We start from the raw sequence: 18,638 nt of genomic DNA on the forward strand, positions 1-18,638 counted from the left end.
CAAGTCCAGGTTGTGTCAGTGCCCAACGTGGACATCTGAGAAAGGTCTGAAGGGCTGGACCCACAGGCTTGTGGTCAGGGTCCCAAAGTCCAGATGGCAGCAAGCCCCCAGTGCTGTAGTCCAGGAGTTGCATCCATTGGGCCAACACAGAAAACCTGACAGGTGCTGGACATCTGATGGAGTTCTGCCAGGGCAGAATGGAGTTCTGCCAAGGGCTGTTTGTTGGGAGGAGTCAGCCCAGGTAAGAAGGAATGCCTGGGTATCTGTCAGAACAATTGTTTTCTTCTATGAAAAAGCCTTTGTTTTGTGGTTGTGGTTGCAAAGAAATGGAACAGCAGGTGTCCCTGTGTGGGAAAAGGGAACCCAAGTGTCCAGGTAAAGATTGGGAAAAGTGTATGACCAAGCAGAGAGAAGTGATCTGTGTGCTAAGCACTGGTGAGGTCCCACATGAGGTGTTGTGGGCAGTCCTGGGCTCCCCAGTGTGAAAATGAAGTAGATTTAGTGAATCCAGACCAGTTCAGGACAGCAAGACCCCAAAAGGGTTGGAGAATCATTCCTAGAGGATAGTCTGAGACAGCTGGGACTCACAGTGGACAAGGATGAATGGAGGGTGTTGTCAGTGTGTGCAAATCCCTGATGGCAGCAATGAAGTGAAGGAGCCTGGCTGTTCACAGCAGTGCTCACATGCAGGGCTTGCTCACAGCAAGGGCATAAGTGAAAACAAATGGAATTCCTGGGCAAAGAATACAAGAATCTTTGATTGTGAGGGTGGCCACAGAGTGGAGAGGTGTTGGAGCGTCTGTCATGAGAGGGCGAATGCTGAACTGTCCATGGTGCTGTAAATCCTGCTCTTGCTGGCTCTGCTGGAGTGGGGGAGTTCAAGCACTTGCGCTCCAGATTTCCTGCCAGAGTGGTTGATGTAGTTCCTCAGTTTGCTGCAAGGGTTCAAGAGACCTGCTGGTGAGAATTTCACAACTGTTCACTGGCATGGAAAGGCTTTACCAGAGCTGTACCCAGGAGAGCATTGATGTGTCCAAGGCTTTGGTGTATCATCTAAGACGTGTGTGGCAGATTGTGGAAGGTGTTCCCTCCTCTGCTTCCCATGCAAGACTCTGTTATTGGTTATTTTGACATATTTGTAAGGGAAGGTATTTTTGGTCCAATCCATGTACCCCAATGTCCTGCTGAGCTGTGGAATGTACTCAGTGAGGATGTCAGACCCTTTGAATTAAAAAAGAATAGGAGGCATCTCAGGTTTCAAAACAGGAAAAGTTTATTGAGGCATAGGAATGAAGAGGCAGGAGAAAAAAGTGGAAGGGAGCCAGTGTAAGATGCAAGTACAGCGACCATCAGCCAAGGTGCTTTGCTTGCAGGAGTTTTTGCAGAGGCCAGAGCTGGTGGTCAGGGGTGGCGCTGAGATCCTTTAGCAGATGTAGCCGCCCCTTCTGCCATAGCAGTCCAGGCCTCCCAGGCCGTAGCCAAATCCACGGCCATAGCCGAGGCCGTAGCCAAAGCCACCAAATCCGCCAGAGATGGGCTGTCCCTGCACATTGAGCTCAGTGCCCACAGCAGCCGAGGAGGTGGATCCGACGGCGGTGTTCTGGGGGAAGGAGGTCATGATGGGTCCTGGCAGGGTGACCAGCACAGGGGAAGGGTTGATGATGACGCGGGAATCCTGGCATTGCAGGGCACAGGGCTCGTTGCAGCTGTTGGCCAGCGGGGTGGGTCCACAGGGACTGCAGCGGTCGTAGCAGGCCATGGCTGTGGAGGGTGCCTGGAAGAGAAAAAGCGTGAGGCAGGGCCGGGGTGTGGGAGTGCACGAGGGGTGAAGTGTCAGCCGGGTGAGGGAGTAGTGAGGAGGCTGTTGTGGGGCTGTAGGGAGGCGTGAGGGCTGCTGAGGCTGGGGATGAGCATGCTGGAAGAGAGGGGCCAGGGGTGCAGGAGCAGGAGGGTGAGAAGCTTGACTCACCTTGTTGTCTGCAGGAGCAGGAGGAGAAGGCTTGAGGAGAAGTGTGTGAGGGCAAGGGGCTCTGGGCCGGCTTTTATGCTGGTTCTGGAGGGCTGGGACAGCCTTGTCCCATGGCCTTGGGGCATTTTTGAGGCAGCAGGTCTTGCCTGGCCCAGCCTGTTGAGTCATGAGGTGGGGAGTGTTTTCCTTCCTGATTTTCTGCCATTCTGCGTTCTTCCATCAAGTCTGTGTCCGTTTGACCTTGACTGCGTATTTCAATTGAGAGAAACAGAGGTCAATGGATTGGAGCTGGTTTGTTTTGAATGTTGAAGAGGCAAACAAAGCCTACAGGAATTTGGGTGTTATTTCATGTCTTCACCTAACCCCCAGCCATTCTTTCTGTCCAAACCTACTTCTCTGCAGCCTGGTTGTTGGTCTGGAGTGAAATTCCGTAAATTAATCATGAGGTGGCCATGTACCCTTGGCTGTGAAAAGCTCCAGCAGTCACTTGGACAGGATTAGGAAAAGAAATACAAGCAGGTTAAGGGAGTTGAACATCCTGTTCCACACCACTGTTGGGGCTGCTCAGTAGAACAAGGCAATGGACATGGTTGGCCAAGAGACCATGACACTGGTGGGAGTGGAGGATCCTTAAGATGAGAAGCTGAGAGAGCTGGAATTTCTTTCAGGCAGGAGGCAAGAATGCAAATGGGACACATTGCCAATATGCCATAGAATGACCTCAGCGGTGACACCCCAAATCTCCTAAGCTGTGGTTGAATCTTCTACGAGTCGTGACACTCACAATCAACAAGACCTTGGTCTCTAATTTTTGCAACTTAAACCTACCAGCAAGGTCAGATGGAGATGGCCTCAGGAGCAGAACATGGAATTGCACAATTCCGCAGAGGAACAACTGCTCAATGACACAAAAGGAAAGAGAAGCTTACTGGCTGTCCGTTAGTAATTATTGGGTTTTGCTCATAGGAACAACACATTAAGACTTGCTAATTATAAGTTATGAAAACATGTGGCTTGAATGCGGAAAAAAGGAATTGATGTCACAGAGCAGCCTGGGAAAAAAAGGATCGGGCCCCGTTTGTTGTTTATTGGATTCCTGAATGAGGTCAAGAAATGCACTTGAAATGACAGAGTATATTGTTGTGTAAATTGTGTAAATTTCAAAATACAAGTAGAATGGAACATGTTCAGCCCTGAATTGTGTCTTCTTTCCCAGATCCTCTTTCTTGATATCACTGAAAACACAGAATGGAGGAGCTTTCTTTCCTCTATCATGAAGGGCTCTCAGGCACAGTGACCTTTCCAAGTCATTGCAGAGTGACCTACTCAGGACATCAGCAGCTCCCTCAGCATTCCTGGGTGCAACACAATGACTGATGGACATGCAGTGGCACAGAACAGAGTCCCAGTCTTCACAAGGCACCCACAAACCAAAGAACACAATTGCCACAAAATGACCTCACTGATGACGTTGCACCTTTCCTCGGTGCTGGCTGTTTATTCACCCCTCCCCAACACACATGGAACAGTCAAATACTCCCAAAAACCAACTCCCAATTAGAAGCTGCTGCCAAGGTCAGATGGACACAGCTTCAAGAGCAGAACATGAAATTGTAGGAGGGATGAAGAAGAACACTCCCTCATGACTCACCAGACTGGGCCAGGCAAGAGATGCTGCCTCAACATGCCTCAAGGCCATGGGACAAGGCTGTCCCACCCCTCCAGGACCAGCATAAAAGCCGGCCCAGAGCCTCTCTCCCTCACACACTTCTCCTGACTCCTTCTCCTCCTGCTCCTGCAGACAACCAGGTGAGTCTCAAGCCCATGACCCTCCTGCTCCTGTCCCCTTGGCCCCTCTTTACCATCACGCTCAGCCCCAGCCTCAGCAGCCCTCACACCTCCCCACAGCCCCACAACAGCCTCCACAATCCCTCAACCTCTCACATCACTGCCCCTCACACCCCCACATCTCTGCCCTCCCTCACCCCCCTCTCTCTTCCAGGCACCCTCCACACCACACCCATGGCCTGCAACAGCCTCTGCCGTCCCTGCGGACCCACCCCGCTGGCCAACAGCTGCAACGAGCCCTGTGCCCTGCAATGCCAGGATTCCCACGTCATCATCAACCCTTCCCCTGTGCTGGTCACCCTGCCAGGACCCATCATGACCTCCTTCCCCCAGAGCACCGCCGTCGGATCCACCTCCTCGGCTGCCGTGGGCACTGAGCTCAATGCCCAGGGACAGCCCATCTCTGGCGGATTTGGTGGCTTTGGTGGCTTTGGCCTTGGCTATGGCCGTGGATTTGGCTATGGGCTGGGAGGCCTGGGCTGCTATGGCAGAAGGGGCGGCTACATCTGCTAAGGGCCCTTGGCACACCACGCTCCCTCTGTGGGGCAGGAAGGATCTGATGATCTGCCAAAGCTTCCTCCTAGCAAAGGACCTCGGCTGATGTTCACCCTACTTGCACTTCAGCCTGGCTCCCTTCCATTTGCTGCTTATTGCCTCTCAGTCTTCTACCTCAATAAAGTTTTCCTGCATTGCATTTTAAGTTGAGTTCTTCTTTCTGATGCCAAGACCCTTCCAGTCTCATGCAAATTAATTCTCTCAGCCAGGCTTCCAGAATCCGCTGGGTTGGCTGAAAAAGTGCTCCAAGACCTCTTTTAGCATTTATTTCCCTATTCTACTACCAACTGGCACAATTTGCTCTTCCAGTTCATCCCACAAATCCTTCAGTTACTGAATCACATACCTGGATACCCTAAGGCAGATCTATCAATGCCTCTGGCCCACGCCTCTCTGGGTGGTGTGTTGACTTTTGCTGGACAGCAGTTACTTCTGTCCCTCATCATCCTCCATGCCCTTCTACAGATCCTGTGAAGCACATCCACGTCTTCCTTGTCTTTGTGGGCTCAGAGTTCAATACAGAACTCGGATTTTAGTACAGGAGAACAGAGGGTGAGATCCCCACCGCTCTCTTGTGCTGCACACCCTGTAGGATGAGCCCAGGACGCAGGAGGATATCCTGGTCAGTGAGTGCACATGGCTGGGGCACATCCAATTCTTCATCCACCAACACCCCAAGTGTTCCTCCTTGGGGTTGCTCTCTCCCCTCATCACCCCTCCTTTTTCCTGCATGTTTGGGATTGCTCCAATCCAGGTGCAGCAGGTTCTGCCGCTCTGTTCTGGTGCTATTGGAGAACTCTTAATCTCTGGATTACTGGGTTACTGGGATCAGGGAAGACAAGACTCTGCTGGATAAGATCAAGAGTATGGCCTTGAGGATGATCTATGCGTGAAGGTTTGGGACAGCCTTGGCCCATGACATTGGGACATTTTCCAGGCAGAAGCTGTTGCCTGGCACAGCCTGGTGTGGCACGAGATTGGGAATGTTTTATTTCAAGCAGCTCTGAAATTCCACGATCTGCTCTTGAGGCCGTGTCCATCTGACCTTGGTGACAGCTTTAGTGGATTGGTATTGCTTCCACTATGGATGGATGAAGAGAGGGAGAAACAGTATCCTGTAGCTGGACTTGTGCAAAACTTGTTCCTGTGCCTGACAACAGGGTTGTCTCTAAGCTGGAGTTGATAGTTGGACCTCTGGCTGGATAAAAAATGGGCGGGATGGTCTCACTCAAACGTTGTGGTCAATCCATGTCCCAGTGTGGAGGACATGGATTAGTGGTGATCCACAGGGACTGATAATGGAACCATTGTCACTTCCATCTTTATCAGGGACATGGAGAGTGGGTTTGAGTGCCCCCTTGGCAAGACTGGAGATGACACCAACGTGAGTGGTGTGGTTTATGGTCAGAGGGAAGGAATGGCATCCAGAGCGTTCCGGACAGGCTGTGGAGATGGGCTGGTGTGAAGCTTGTGAAGGTCAGCAGGGCCAAGAGGAAGGTCCTGCACCTGCATTGGATCAATCTTAGTAATGGGTGTTGGATGGGCAATGAGTTAATTCAGCATCCCTGAGGAGAAAGAATTACACACTTACACACTCATATAAATAAATCACACTAAAATTCAAAAAATAATTACAAACTAACCAAAAAATAAAAACTTTAATCTCACTAATAAAAAAAGACCAAAAAATCCCACACACTAAAAAAACAACACCATATAACCAACAACCAACAAAAAACAACAGTATACACTTTTTACTAATAATTCTTACCACAATATAAAACTAAATCAAAAATAAAAAACAACCATATAAAACCCCAAACAACAAATCATAAAAACCACTAAAAAAAATCAAACCAACTTACTAAACTCAAAACTATTCGACTAACCCGAAACATTACTAAAAAAAAACCCCAATGCTCTAGCTCTACACTAATTAATAAATAATAAATACTCTATAAAAATAACTAAAAAATTTTGAAAAACCTGAAGGATGAAGAATTGGATGTGTCCTGGCCACATGAATATGCTGAAAAAAAATCTCGCATGCCCTGGGGATATCCCCACAGTGAAGGCAGAGCATTCTGCCCCTCTGCTGCACTCTGATGAGACTGGGCGTGTGTGTTCCACTCTGAGGATGCAAAAAAAGGGAAGACATGGACCTCCTCGAGCAGATCTGTAAATGGCCTTGGGAGATGATGAGGGTCTGCAGGAACTGGTGCCCAGCCAAAGTGAGCCCACCAGCCAGGAGGGCCTTGTGTCAGAGTCACGGATAGACCTGAATTGGGGGATCCAGGCGTGTGTTCAAGCAACTGAAAGGTTGCTGTGGTGCACTGGAAGAACAAAGTGTACCAGTGGGGAGTGGAAATGGGGAAATAATTCCTCCAAGAGGTCTTGGAGAACTTTTTCAATAATCCCAATAGCCTCAACAACATTGGCTTAATCTCAAAGTGTCTCAGGAGAAGAATGAAGAGAGTCTTGTGATGTTATGATACAGAAAAACTTTATTGAGGTAGAACAATGAAAACTCAGGAGCAGCAAGTGGAAAGGAGCTGGTCTGAGGTACAAGTAGGGCAACCATCAGCCAAGGCCCCTTGCTTGCAGATGGTTTGGCCAGAGCACCAAGGTCTTCCTGCCCCACAGTGGGAGCAGCCAGGCAGAGGCACCCAACGGTGACTGGCTTGGGAGAAGGGGTTTTCAGCAGAGGAGCTGGGCAGAGCCAAAGGGGCGATGCAGAGCACAGAGAGGGAGAAGAGGAGGAGGCAGATGGGCCATGTTTGCAGGCAGCGTGGGCTGGCCCCTTGGCTGCTGCCTTGCTTGGTGCCTGGAGAGCAGGAACTGAAAATGCTGAGCCCATTTGAGAGTCTTGGCCCAGAGATGTGTCTTCAATGCCTGAGATGTGTTCCAGGGAGTGGGTGGTTGGTGTCAGGGGTGGTGCTCAGGGCCCTTAGCAGATGTAGCCGCCCCTCCTGCCATAGCAGCCCAGGCCTCCCAGGCCGTAGCCAAATCCACGGCCATAGCCAAGGCCGTAGCCAAAGCCACCAAATCCGCCAGAGATGGGCTGTCCCTGCACACTGAGCTCAGTGCCCAGAGCAGCGGAGGAGGTGGATCCGACGGCAGTGTTCTGGGGGAAGGAGGTCATGATGGGTCCTGGCAGGGTGACCAGCACAGGGGAAGGGTTGATGATGACGCGGGAATCCTGGCATTGCAGGGCACAGGGCTCGTTGCAGCTGTTGGCCAGCGGGGTGGGTCCGCAGGGACTGCAGCGGTTGTAGCAGGCCATGGGTGTGGTGTGGAGGGTGCCTGGAAGAGAGGGCAGGGGTGATGGGTTGGGAGGGTGCGGGAATGAGGAGGCTGTTGTGGGGCAGTGGGGAGGCATGAGGCCTGCAGAGGCTGGGGCTGAGCATGCTGGAAGAGAGGGTTCAAGGGTGCGGGAGCAGGAGGTTTGGGCCTTTAGGCTCACCTGGTTGTCTGCAGGAGCTGGAGTAGAAGACTTGAGGAGAAGTGTGTGAGGGAGAGAGGCTCTGGGCCGGCTTTTATGCTGGTCCAAGGGGGGGCGGGACAGCCTTCTCCCTTGGCCTTGGGGCATTTTTGAGGCAGCAGCTCTTGCCTTGCTCAGCCTGGTGAGTCATGAGTTGGGGAGTGTTTTCCTTCCTGATGTTCTGCAGTGTCATGTCTTCTTCTTCTGTTTGTATCCATGTGACATTGACAGCGGTTCATAACTCGAGAATTAAAGACCAGCATGGGGTTTTTTTGATGGTATCTATCAAGACATGTATAAGATGCAACTGCAACCAAAGCTAAGGAGAAGTGGGGAGTCATCAGTGAGGTCATGCCATATTGACAACATGTCCCATTTGCATTCTTGCCTCCTGCCTCAAGAAACTCCCCAAATTTTCAGCTTCGCCTCATTTTGATGATACTCCAGTATTGTCAATGTCATGGCCTCGCTCCAGTGCTCTTGGTTAAGCATGTCCATGTCCTTGTTCCACTCTGGAGCCCCAACAGTGGTGGGGGCTGGAGGGTCAACTCCTTCAGCCTGCTTGTATTTCTTCTCCTACATTACCTATCCTGGTAACTGCTGGAGATTTTTATTCCAAAGAGTGCATGTCTACTTCATGATCCACTTAAGCTCCAGCAGGACTACAAGGACCTTCCCTTCTCAAATGGTTTGGTTGCCAAGGAAAGGACAACTGGTGTCACCCTGAAGTTCTGTCAGGGCTTTAACATCGTCCTACAGGACACCCTTGTCTCTAAACTGCAGACAGAAGGGTTTCAAAGGAGGTCTAATGAATGGATGAGGAACAGACAGAGAGTGATGGTCAATGGCTCTCTGTACAGGTAGAGGCCAGTGATGAGGCCTCCAGGCCTCTGCCTTGGACTGATGATTTTGAAGATTTTATGAAGGAGATGAGCAGTGAGATCGAGAACACCCTCAGCATGTTTGCAGGTGCCAGGAAGCTGAGTTTTGTGTTCGACACAAGAACAATGAAGGATGCCATCAGGAGGTGTCGGAACCCAGGATATTCCTCTGACAGGAGTCAAAGGCACCTGTGCCTTGGATTTTAACCCATGGAAACAATTACCAACATTGTGTGAGGATTTACAAGCCACAAGATTTTGAGTAGAAAGATAGCTAACTTGTCACAGGGTGAAAAAGTAGAATTTTGGGGATTTAGAATGGGGGTTGAAGAGGCAAGATGGAGGAATCTGAGGCTGTCCTGTCCTCCTTCTTCTTCCCCTCCATCTTCTGTTGTGATAGTGACACTTCTGGGTTGGTTTAGAGTAGAGACAGTCTGTCTAACATAGGTGATAGGTATTGGAAAATTATTGTAAATAAAGTACACGTAGTTCTTAGTATAAAAAACTAACACCACCCCAAGGGAGTTCAGTGTGCTGCAAAGCAACCTGCCAGACAGACCTCAGTGGGTCTGAAAAAGAATGTATTAGATAAGAGAAAATAAACAACCTTGAAAATCAGAGCCGAGGAATCCTGACTTCTTCTGTGGTTGTGTGGCTGGGAAAAAGGACTCTTTAATACCTCAGGAGCCATTTCAGCACCACAAAACCTGAGAAGGAGGGTTACTGGGAATGTTGAGAGCATAAGAACCTCTTGTGGTTCAACAACTCCAAGTTCAAGGTTCTGCACATGGGTTGGGAGAGTCCCAGACATAAGCATGGCTTTGGAGAAAACTCCTTGAGAGCAGTTCCACAGAGCAGAACTGCAGGTTCTGGTGGACCAAAATGACACAACAATATGAATTTTTAGCCCAGAAAAGCAATCATATCCTGGGCTGCATAAAAATAGGTGTGGCCAACAGGAACGGCTGAAGGTCAGTTGAAGACAGGAGAAAACACCCAAATTCTTTTGGGCTTTGTTTGCACCTTCTACATTCCTGAGACAAAACAAGACCAAAACCTTGGCCTGTATTGATCCCAATTAAAAGCTGCTGCCAAGGTCACATGGACACAGCCTCAAGGAGAGGGCATGGAATCACAGAACATCAGGAAGGAAAACATGACCCACTTATGACTCAGCAGGCTGGGCCAAGCAAGAGCTGATGCTTCAAAAATGCCCCAAGGCCATGGGACAAGGCTGTCCCACCCCTTCAGGACCAGCATAAAAGGCAGCCCAGAGTCTCTCTCCCTCACACACTTCTCCAGACTCCATCTGCTCCTGCTCCTGCACCAGCAACCAGGTGAGCCTCAATCCCCCGACCCTCCTGCTTCTGCACGCCTGATCCCTCTCTTCCAGCATGCTCAGCGCCAGCCTCAGCAGCCCTCATGGCTCCACACAGCCCTCACAACAGCCTCCACACTCCCTCACCCTCCCGCATCACTGCCCCTCACACCCCCACACCCCTGCCCTCCCTCACCCCTCTCTCTTCCAGGCACCCTCCACACCACCCCCATGGCCTGCAACAGCCTCTGCCGTCCCTGCGGACCCACCCCGCTGGCCAACAGCTGCAACGAGCCCTGTGCCCTGCAATGCCAGGACTCCCACGTCATCATCAACCCTTCCCCTGTGCTGGTCACCCTGCCAGGACCCATCATGACCTCCTTCCCCCAGAACACCGCCGTCGGATCCACCTCCTCGGCTGCCGTGGGCACTGAGCTCAGTGTGCAGGGACAGCCCATCTCTGGAGGATTTGGTGGCTTTGGCTACGGCCTTGGCTATGGCCGTGGATTTGGCTACGGCCTGGGAGGCCTGGGCTGCTATGGCAGAAGGGGCGGCTACATCTGCTAAGGGCACTGAGCATCACTCTTGACACCAACCACCCACTCCCTGGAACTCATCTCAGGCATTGAGGACACATCTCTGGGCCAAGGCTCTCAAACGGGCTCAGCTCTTCCGGCTCCTGCTCTCCAGGCACCAAGCAAGGCAGCAGCCAAGGGCCCAGCCCACGCTGCCTGCAAACATGGCCCATCTGCCTCCTCCTCTTCTCCCTCTCTGTGCTCTGCATTGCCCCTTTGGCTCTGCCCAGCTCCTCTGCTGAAAACCCCTTCTCCCAAGCCAGTCACCATTGGGTGCCTCTGCCTGGCTGCTCCCACTGTGGGCCAGGAAGACCTTGGTGCTCTGACCAAACCATCTGCAAGCAAGGGGCCTTGGCTGATGGTTGCCCTACTTGTACCTCAGACCAGCTCCTTTCCACTGGCTGCTCCTGAGTTTTCATTGTTCTACCTCAATAAAGTTTTCTGCATCATAACCTCACAAGACTCCTTCTTCATTCTTCTCCCCAGACACTATGAGATTAAGCCAGTGTTGTTGAGGCTATTTGGATTGTTGAAAAAGTGCTCTAAGACCTCTTGTAGGGTTTATTTCCCCAATTCCACTCCCCACTGGTACACTTTGTTCTTCCAGTGCACCACAGCAACCTTTCAGTTGCTTGAACACAAGCCTGGATCCCCCAATGCAGGTCTATCCATGACTCTGACACAAGGCCCTCCTGGCTGGTGGGCTCACTTTGGCTGGGCACCAGTTCCTGCAGACCCTCATCATCTCCCAAGGCCATTTACAGATCTGCTCGAGGAGGTCCATGTCTTCCCTTTTGTTGTGTCCTCAGAGTGGAACACACACGCCCAGTCTCATCAGAGTGCAGCAGAGGGGCAGAATGCTCTGCCCTCACTGTGGGGATAACCCCAGGACATGGGGGATTTTGCTCAGCTCATTCATGTGGCCAGGACATGTCCAATTCTTCATCCTTTGGATTTTTAAAATTATTTTAGTTATTTTTATAGTGTATTGATTATTATTTAATAATTAGTGTAGAGGTAGAGTTTTGGTTATTTTTTTTTTTAGTAATGTTTCGGGTTAGTCGAATAGTTTTGAGTTTAGTAAGTTGGTTTGATTTTTTTTTTTAGTGGTTTTTATGATTTGTTGTATGGGGTTTTATGTTTTTTAATTTTTTATTTTTATAAAGTTGTTAGAATTAGTAGTAAAAAGAATATATTGTGGAGTTTTGGTTGGTAGTTGGTTATATGGTGCTGGGTTTTTAGTACCTGTTTATTTTGGGGTTTTTTTTATTAGTGAGAATAAAGTTTTTATTTTTGGTTAATTTGTAATTATTTTTGGAGTTTTAGGGTGGCTTAGTTTATTTATATGGGTGTGTAACTGTGTAAGTCCTTCTCCTCAGGGATGCTGTGAATTAACTCATTGCCCATCCAACACCCATTACTGAGATCAATCCAATCCAGGTGCAGGACCTTCCTTTTGGCCATGTTGACCTTCATGAGCTTCACACCAGCCCATCTCCACAGCCTGTCCGGAACACTCTGGATGCCATCCCCTCCTTCCAGACAATCAAGCATACCACTCATCCTGCTGTTATTCACATTTTCGCTGATGGGACACACAATTGCACTCTCCATGTCCCTCACAAAAATGGGAATTGATAATGGTTGATCATGAGTCTCTGAGGATCACCACTCATCCCTCTTCTCCACCCACACATGGAGCCATTGACTCTTTCATAACTTTTTTTCAGTGCAACCATCCCACCCATTTCCTTCTTAACCAAATGGTCCAACTAACATCCACGTCTCTCCAGCCTAGAGACAAGGATGTTTTCTGGCAAAGGAACAAATACTGTGCACAGGTTCAGGTACATGTTGTTGGTCCCTCTTCCCTCATCCAGCAGTGCTGGAACCAAAACAAACTCATCAAATCTGCTGCCAAGGTCAGATGGACACAGCCTCAAAAGCAGGACATGACAATGCAGAGCTGTGGGAAGAAAAATCCTCCAACCTTATGATTTGCCAGGCTGTGCCAGACAAAATCTGCTGCCTGGAAAAATGCCCTGGGGATAACCGGCCAAGGCTGTCCCAAACCTCCAGCCTTAGATCGTCCTCAAGGCTGTGCCCTGTATCCTCTAAACCAGAATCTTGTCTTCCTTGTTCCCAGTAACCTACAGATTAAGAGTTCTCCAATACCACCAGAGAGGAGCAGAGGGGCAGAATCTGCTGCACCTGGACTGGAGCAATTCCAAACATGCAGGATAAAGGCTGGGTCATGAGGGGATTGAGAGCAGTCCCAAAAGGGAAGGATTTGAGGTGTTGATGGATGGAAAAATAGGACATGCCCAGACCATGTGCACTCGCAGACCAGAAACCCCCTGTGTCCTGTGCTCTTCCCCACAGTGTGGGCGGCAGATGAGCAGGGGATTCATAGTCTCTACTCATCTCTGGGGAGACTGGAATTGTTTGTTCAAGTGTAGGACCCCCGCAATAAATCAACCTTGCATGTCTCCCATTTCTAATCACAACAAGAATTCTTTGGTGCCTTCAAGCTCTTGTTGTTCCTGCACTGTTATTGCTTCACTAAGTCCATGTCTTTCTTCTACTGTAAAGCCCAGCTTATCACCCCAAATCATATATCCTTATCTGTGAGGAGACAGGAAGTGTCAGTCTGCTAGAAACCCTTTTCCAGAAGTTCTTTTGCTGCAAGGATGCATAGCCATTATAAGAAAGACACAGACCTGCTCAAGCAGATCTCTTAGTGGGCTGAGGAGATGATGAGGGGCTGGAGCAACTGGTGTCCACCCAAAGGGAACACACCACCTAGAGGGGCTTGTGCCAGCAGCAAGGATAGACCTTCATTAATGTATCCAGGCCTGTGTTCTAGAAACAGAAAGGTTTGTGGGATGCACTGGATGCAAGACCAAAGCATGCCAGTGGGTGGTAGAAGTGGGGAGATAAATGCTAAAAGAGGTATTGGTGCACTTTTTAGCCCCAGTGATGTCTACAACCCTGGCTTATTGCTGAGTGAGACTGGAAAAGTCTTGGGAGAAGAAAAAAGGAGGAGTCATCTGAGGCTATGATGAAGGAAAACTTTATTGAGGATGAAGAAGAAAAGGTCATGAGCATCCAGTAGGAAGGAGCAGGCTGAGGAGGAAGTAGGGTGACCATCAGCCAAGGTCCTTCGCTCTCAGGAGGTTTTTCCAGAGCACCAAGAATATTCTGCCCCACAGTGGGACCAATGCCCACCAGAGGGGACCAATGATGTCCGGCTTGGGAGAAGGGGTTTGCAGCAGAGGAGGCTGAACAGAGCCAAAGGGGCAATGCAGAGCAGGGAGTGGGAGAATGGGAGGCAGATGGGCAATGTTTGCAGGCAGCCTGGGCTGGCCCCTTAGCAGATGTAGCCGCCCCTCCTGCCATAGCAGCCCAGGCCTCCCAGCCCATAGCCAAATCCACGGCCATAGCCAAGGCCGTAGCCAAAGCCACCAAAGCCACCAAAGCCACCAGAGATGGGCTGTCCCTGCACACTGAGCTCAGTGCCCACGGCAGCCGAGGAGGTGGATCCGACGGCGGTGTTCTGGGGGAAGGAGGTCATGATGGGTCCTGGCAGGGTGACCAGCACAGGGGAAGGGTCGATGATGACGCGGGAATCCTGGCATTGCAGGGCACAGGGCTCGTTGCAGCTGTTGGCCAGCGGGGTGGGTCCGCAGGGACTGCAGCGGTTGTAGCAGGCCATGGGTGTGGTGTGGAGGGTGCCTGGAAGACAGAGGGGTGAGGGAGGGCAGGGGTATGAGCAGGGGTGCAGGATGGTGAGGGAGTGTGGAGGCTATTGTGGGGCTGTGGGGAGGCATTAGGGCTCCTGCAGCTGGGGCAGAGCATGCTGGAAGAGAGGGTTCAGGGGTGCCAGAGCAGGAGGATCAGGGCTTTGAGGCTCACCTGATTTTCAGCAGGAGGAGAAGGCTTGAGGAGAAGTGTGTGAGGGAGAGAGGTGCTGGCCCGGCTTTTATGCTGGTTCTGGAGGGGTGGGACAGCCTTGTCCCATGGCCTTGGGCATTTTGCAGGCAGCAGCTCTTGCCTGGGCCAGCTTAGGGAGTCATGAGCTGGGGAATGTTTTCTTTCATGTAGTTTTTCAATTCCATGTCCTTCTCTTGAAACCATTTCCATCTGACCTTGGAGGCAACTTCATTGCATTTGTATTTGGGTGGATTTGATTGTTCCATGTGAGTCAGGGAGGACTGAATAAACAACCAGAGCCCAGCAGAAATGCGATGTCATCAGTGAGGTAATTTTGTGGCACACATCCTGTGGTTTGTGGGTGCCTTGTGAAGACTGGGACTCTGTTCTGTTCCACTGGATGTCCATCAGTCACTGTGTTGCACCCAGGAATGCTGAGGGAGCTGCTGATGTCCTGGGAAGGTCATTCTGCGAGAGCTTGGAAAGGTCCCAGGGCCTGGGAGTTCTTCCTGATGGATGAAAGCGACCCCATGCAGTTTTTTCTTGTTTAGGTTCAAGAGAAAGGATCTGGAAAATAAAGCCTTAATAGGTTGAACTTTGTTGTTCCAATGCTGCGGTCCATTTGGATTTCTCAACTTTACGTGGAAATATACTCTGTCCTTTAAAGTGTTCATTTAAGGTATTTCTTTATCTCTTTAAGAAATCCAATAAACAAGTAACCAATGATGCTTGATCAGGTTTTGCCCTGGCTGGTCTTTGATGTGAATTTGTTTATTTGGCATTCAAACCCTATGGTTTCACAACTTATATCCTGTCAGTTGTAATATTTTGTTGCTATTATGAAAAAGCACTAATTGCTACTGGGTGGTCACTGTGAGCCTATTTCCTCCTCTGTCATGGTGCAGGTTTGTCTTTGTGGAATTCTCTGATTCTGTGTCCTTCTCTACAGGCTGTGTCCATCTGACCTTCACAGCAGGTTGTAATTTTGAGGAGTAGAGGCCAAATATTGGTATTGGTATTGGAATATGGCATTATTGGTTTGTGTCAGGCACGTAGAAGACAACAACAAAGCCTACAAGAATTGGGGTGTTATGAGTGAGGTCATGCCATGGAACACTCGCAACATCTCCTTTATCCATTCTTCCCTTCTCACAAAAATAAACCTCGCACGTCTCCCATTTCTAATCACAAGGATTCTTTGGTCGCCTCAACCTCTTCCTGTTTCTGCACTCTTCTTGCTTCACTAAGTCCAAGTCTTTCTTCTACTGTAAAGCCCAGCTCATCACCCCAAATCAGATATCCTTATCCATATCCTTATCTCTGAGGAGAGAGGAAGTATCAATCTGCTAGAAACCCTTTTCCACAAGTTCTTTTGCTGCAAGGATGCATGGCCATCTCTTGAACATTTTGGTCTCTATTGGTGTCCCTGTTTTGGTCCCTATTTTATTGTCACCTATTGGTGACAATAATGACATTCTCACATCTCCAATTAACCTCCAGCTATTCCAGCTGGCCACACTTCTTTCTATGCAGCCCAGGAAATGGCTGGTGGCCTGGGCTGAAAATTCACGTTGCTGTTTCCTTTGAAGATTTTGGTCCACCAGACTCCCAGGTCATTCTCTGGTGGAACTGCTCTTGAGGATTCCCTCTCCAAAGATGTGCTCACGTCTGGGACTGTCCCAACCCATGTGCAGGACCTTGAACTTGGAGTTGTTGAACCACAAGAGGTTCTTATGTTCCCAACATTCCCAGTGTCCCTCCTGCTGGCATCCCTCCATGTTCTTGTGTCAACTGCAACGCTCAGCTTTGTGGCATCCGCAAACATGCTGAGGGTGGTCTCAATCTCACTGCTCATCTCCATGATAAAACATTCAAAATCACCAGTCCAAGGCAGGGGCCTGGAGACCTCATCACTGCTCTCCACCAGTACAGAGAGCCATTGACCATCACTCTCTGTCTGTTCCTCATCCATTCATTAGACCACCTTTGAAACCCACATACCTGCAATTTAGAGATAAAGATGTTATGTGGGACTGTGTAAAAGCCCTGACAGAAGTTCAGGACAACACCAGTTGCCCTTCCCTTGGCAACCAAAGCATTCCAGCAGGGAAGGACCTTCTGTTCCTGGTGGAGCATAAATGGATCTTGAGGTGACCATGTACCATTTATGGTAAAAAAAAATCCAGCAGTTACCAGGACAGGATTAGGAACAGAAATAAAGCAGACTGAGGGAGTTAAACATCCTGTTCCCCACCACAGGTGAGGCTGCATGGGCACAAACATGGTCGACCAAGAGCAGTGCAGGCCCACCATGACACTGATGGGAGTGGAGGATCCTTGAGATGAGGAGAAGCTGAGAGAGCTGGGAGTTCTTCCAGGCAGGAGGCAAGAATGCAAATGGGACATGTTGTCAATATGCCATGGAATGACCTCACTGATGACACCTCAGTGCTTGTAAGCTTTGCTTGAATCTTCTACATATCCTGGCATGCACCATCAACAACAACACCTTGGTCTTTAATTCTTGCAACTAAAAAGTATCACCAAGGTCAGGTGGAGATGGCCTCAGGAGCAGAACGTGAAATTGCACAATTCCACAAAAGGAACAGCCAAACCATGCAAAGAAGGAAAGAGGAGCTTGCTGGGTGTCCATTACTAATTATTGGGTTTTGCTTACAGGAACAAAACATTAGGACTAATGATTATAAGTTATGACACCTTGTGGCTTGAATGTGGAATAAGTGAATTGATGTCACAGATCAGTTTGGGGAAGAAAGGGATCAAGACTGGTTTGTTTTTATTTATGGGATCTCTTAATGAGGCCATGGAATACACTTTAATTGACAGAGTACATGGTTGAGTAAATTTCAGAAATCCAAATGGACCATAATGATGGAACACGTTCAGCCTAAACACCCTCTTGTTTTCCAGGTTCTCCCTCTTGCTCACATTGAAGACACAAGAGAACAAAGAATATTTCAGAAATCAGGAGCAGCTCCCAGGCACCAGAACCTTTCCTAGATATTACACAGTGACCTCCCCCGGACATCAGCAGCTCCCTCAGCATTCCTGGGTGCAGCACAGTGACTGATGGACATCCAGAGGCACAGAACAGAATCCCAGTCTTCACAAGGCACCCACAAACCACAGAACACGAGTGCTACAAAATTACCTTGCTGATGACATCGCGTTTCTGCTGGGCTCTGGTTGTTTATTCAGCCCTTCCTGACACACATCTAACAATCAAATCCGCCCAAATGCCATCTCCTAAAGCTGCCGACAAGGTCAGATGGGTATGGCCTCAAGAGCTGGATATGACACTGAAGTGTTGTGGGAATGAAAACACTCCACACCTCATGACTCACCAGGCCAGGCAAGACCTGTTGGCTGGTGAATGCCCCAAGGCCATAGGACAAGGATGTCCCACCCTTCCAGGAGCAGCATAAAAGCTGTCCCAGAGCCTCTCACACTCACACACTTCTCCTCAATCCTTCTCCTCCTGCTCCTGCCGACAACCAGGTGAGTCTCAAACCCCCAACCCTCCTGCTCCTGCACCTCTCGCCTCACTCTTCCATCATGCTCAGCCCCAACCTTGGCTGCCCTCACGCCTCCCCACGGCCCCACAACAGCCTCCACACTCCCTCACCCTCTCCCATCACCACGCCTCGCACTCCCACACCCCTGCCCTGCCTCACCCCCCTCTCTTCCAGGCACCCTCCACACCACACCCATGGCCTGCTACAACCGCTGCAGTCCCTGCGGACCCACCCCGCTGGCCAACAGCTGCAACGAGCCCTGTGCCCTGCAATGCCAGGATTCCCGCGTCATCATCGACCCTTCCCCTGTGCTGGTCACCCTGCCAGGACCCATCATGACCTCCTTCCCCCAGAGCACCGCCGTCGGATCCACCTCCTCGGCTGCCGTGGGCACTGAGCTCAGTGTGCAGGGACAGCCCATCTCTGGCGGATTTGGTGGCTTTGGTGGCTTTGGCTACGGCCTTGGCTATGGCCGTGGATTTGGCTATGGCCTGGGAGGCCTGGGCTGCTATGGCAGAAGGGGCTATGGCTACAACTGCTAA

At 50.2% G+C, this 18,638-nt stretch overlaps 4 protein-coding genes and 2 pseudogenes across 4 annotated transcripts; 3 read left to right on the forward strand and 3 right to left on the reverse strand.

Annotated features, from left to right (window-relative positions):
* Window positions 1-1,423: 1,423 nt before the first annotated feature.
* LOC139601047 (feather beta keratin-like) lies at window positions 1,424-2,094 on the reverse strand (annotated as a pseudogene).
* Window positions 2,095-3,653: 1,559 nt separating this feature from the next.
* Window positions 3,654-4,330, forward strand: LOC139601054 (feather beta keratin-like; annotated as a pseudogene).
* A 2,989-nt stretch (window positions 4,331-7,319) lies between these two features.
* On the reverse strand, window positions 7,320-7,961 carry LOC139601063 (feather beta keratin-like). Its single transcript, XM_071449775.1, has 2 exons — window positions 7,835-7,961; window positions 7,320-7,663 (listed from the first exon to the last, which is right to left on the reverse strand). The coding sequence occupies exons 1-2, from the start codon at window positions 7,959-7,961 to the stop codon at window positions 7,320-7,322; spliced, it is 471 nt and encodes a 156-aa protein (XP_071305876.1).
* Window positions 7,962-9,511: 1,550 nt separating this feature from the next.
* On the forward strand, window positions 9,512-10,619 carry LOC139601069 (feather beta keratin-like). Its single transcript, XM_071449784.1, has 2 exons — window positions 9,512-10,071; window positions 10,264-10,619. The coding sequence occupies exons 1-2, from the start codon at window positions 9,945-9,947 to the stop codon at window positions 10,617-10,619; spliced, it is 483 nt and encodes a 160-aa protein (XP_071305885.1). The 5' UTR covers window positions 9,512-9,944.
* Window positions 10,620-13,997: 3,378 nt separating this feature from the next.
* On the reverse strand, window positions 13,998-14,342 carry LOC139601074 (feather beta keratin-like). Its single transcript, XM_071449797.1, has one exon. It carries the CDS (start codon window positions 14,340-14,342, stop codon window positions 13,998-14,000), a length of 345 nt encoding a protein of 114 aa, XP_071305898.1.
* A 3,917-nt stretch (window positions 14,343-18,259) lies between these two features.
* Window positions 18,260-18,638, forward strand: LOC139601079 (feather beta keratin-like). Its single transcript, XM_071449810.1, has one exon. It carries the CDS (start codon window positions 18,291-18,293, stop codon window positions 18,636-18,638), a length of 348 nt encoding a protein of 115 aa, XP_071305911.1. The 5' UTR covers window positions 18,260-18,290.

This window comes from Agelaius tricolor, unplaced genomic scaffold, assembly GCF_023055355.1.
Source record: "Agelaius tricolor isolate 1412-34295 unplaced genomic scaffold, bAgeTri1.0.p SCAF_2, whole genome shotgun sequence".
In the NCBI taxonomy this organism is placed as follows: Eukaryota; Metazoa; Chordata; class Aves; order Passeriformes; family Icteridae; genus Agelaius; species Agelaius tricolor.

What these genes read in the sequence shown, in the direction of transcription:
- LOC139601079 (XM_071449810.1), top strand. Translation starts at nt 18,291, where the DNA reads ATGGCCTGCTACAACCGCTGCAGTCCCTGCGGACCCACCCCGCTGGCC.
- LOC139601063 (XM_071449775.1), bottom strand. Translation starts at nt 7,961, where the DNA reads ATGCCCCAAGGCCAAGGGAGAAGGCTGTCCCGCCCCCCCTTGGACCAG. An exon ending in AGCTCCTGCAGACAACCAGG is followed by an intron (nt 7,664 to 7,834) that starts TGAGCCTAAAGG and finishes GCACCCTCCACA; the next exon opens with CCACACCCATGGCCTGCTAC.
- LOC139601069 (XM_071449784.1), top strand. Translation starts at nt 9,945, where the DNA reads ATGCCCCAAGGCCATGGGACAAGGCTGTCCCACCCCTTCAGGACCAGC. An exon ending in GCTCCTGCACCAGCAACCAG is followed by an intron (nt 10,072 to 10,263) that starts GTGAGCCTCAAT and finishes TCTCTCTTCCAG; the next exon opens with GCACCCTCCACACCACCCCC.
- LOC139601074 (XM_071449797.1), bottom strand. Translation starts at nt 14,342, where the DNA reads ATGGCCTGCTACAACCGCTGCAGTCCCTGCGGACCCACCCCGCTGGCC.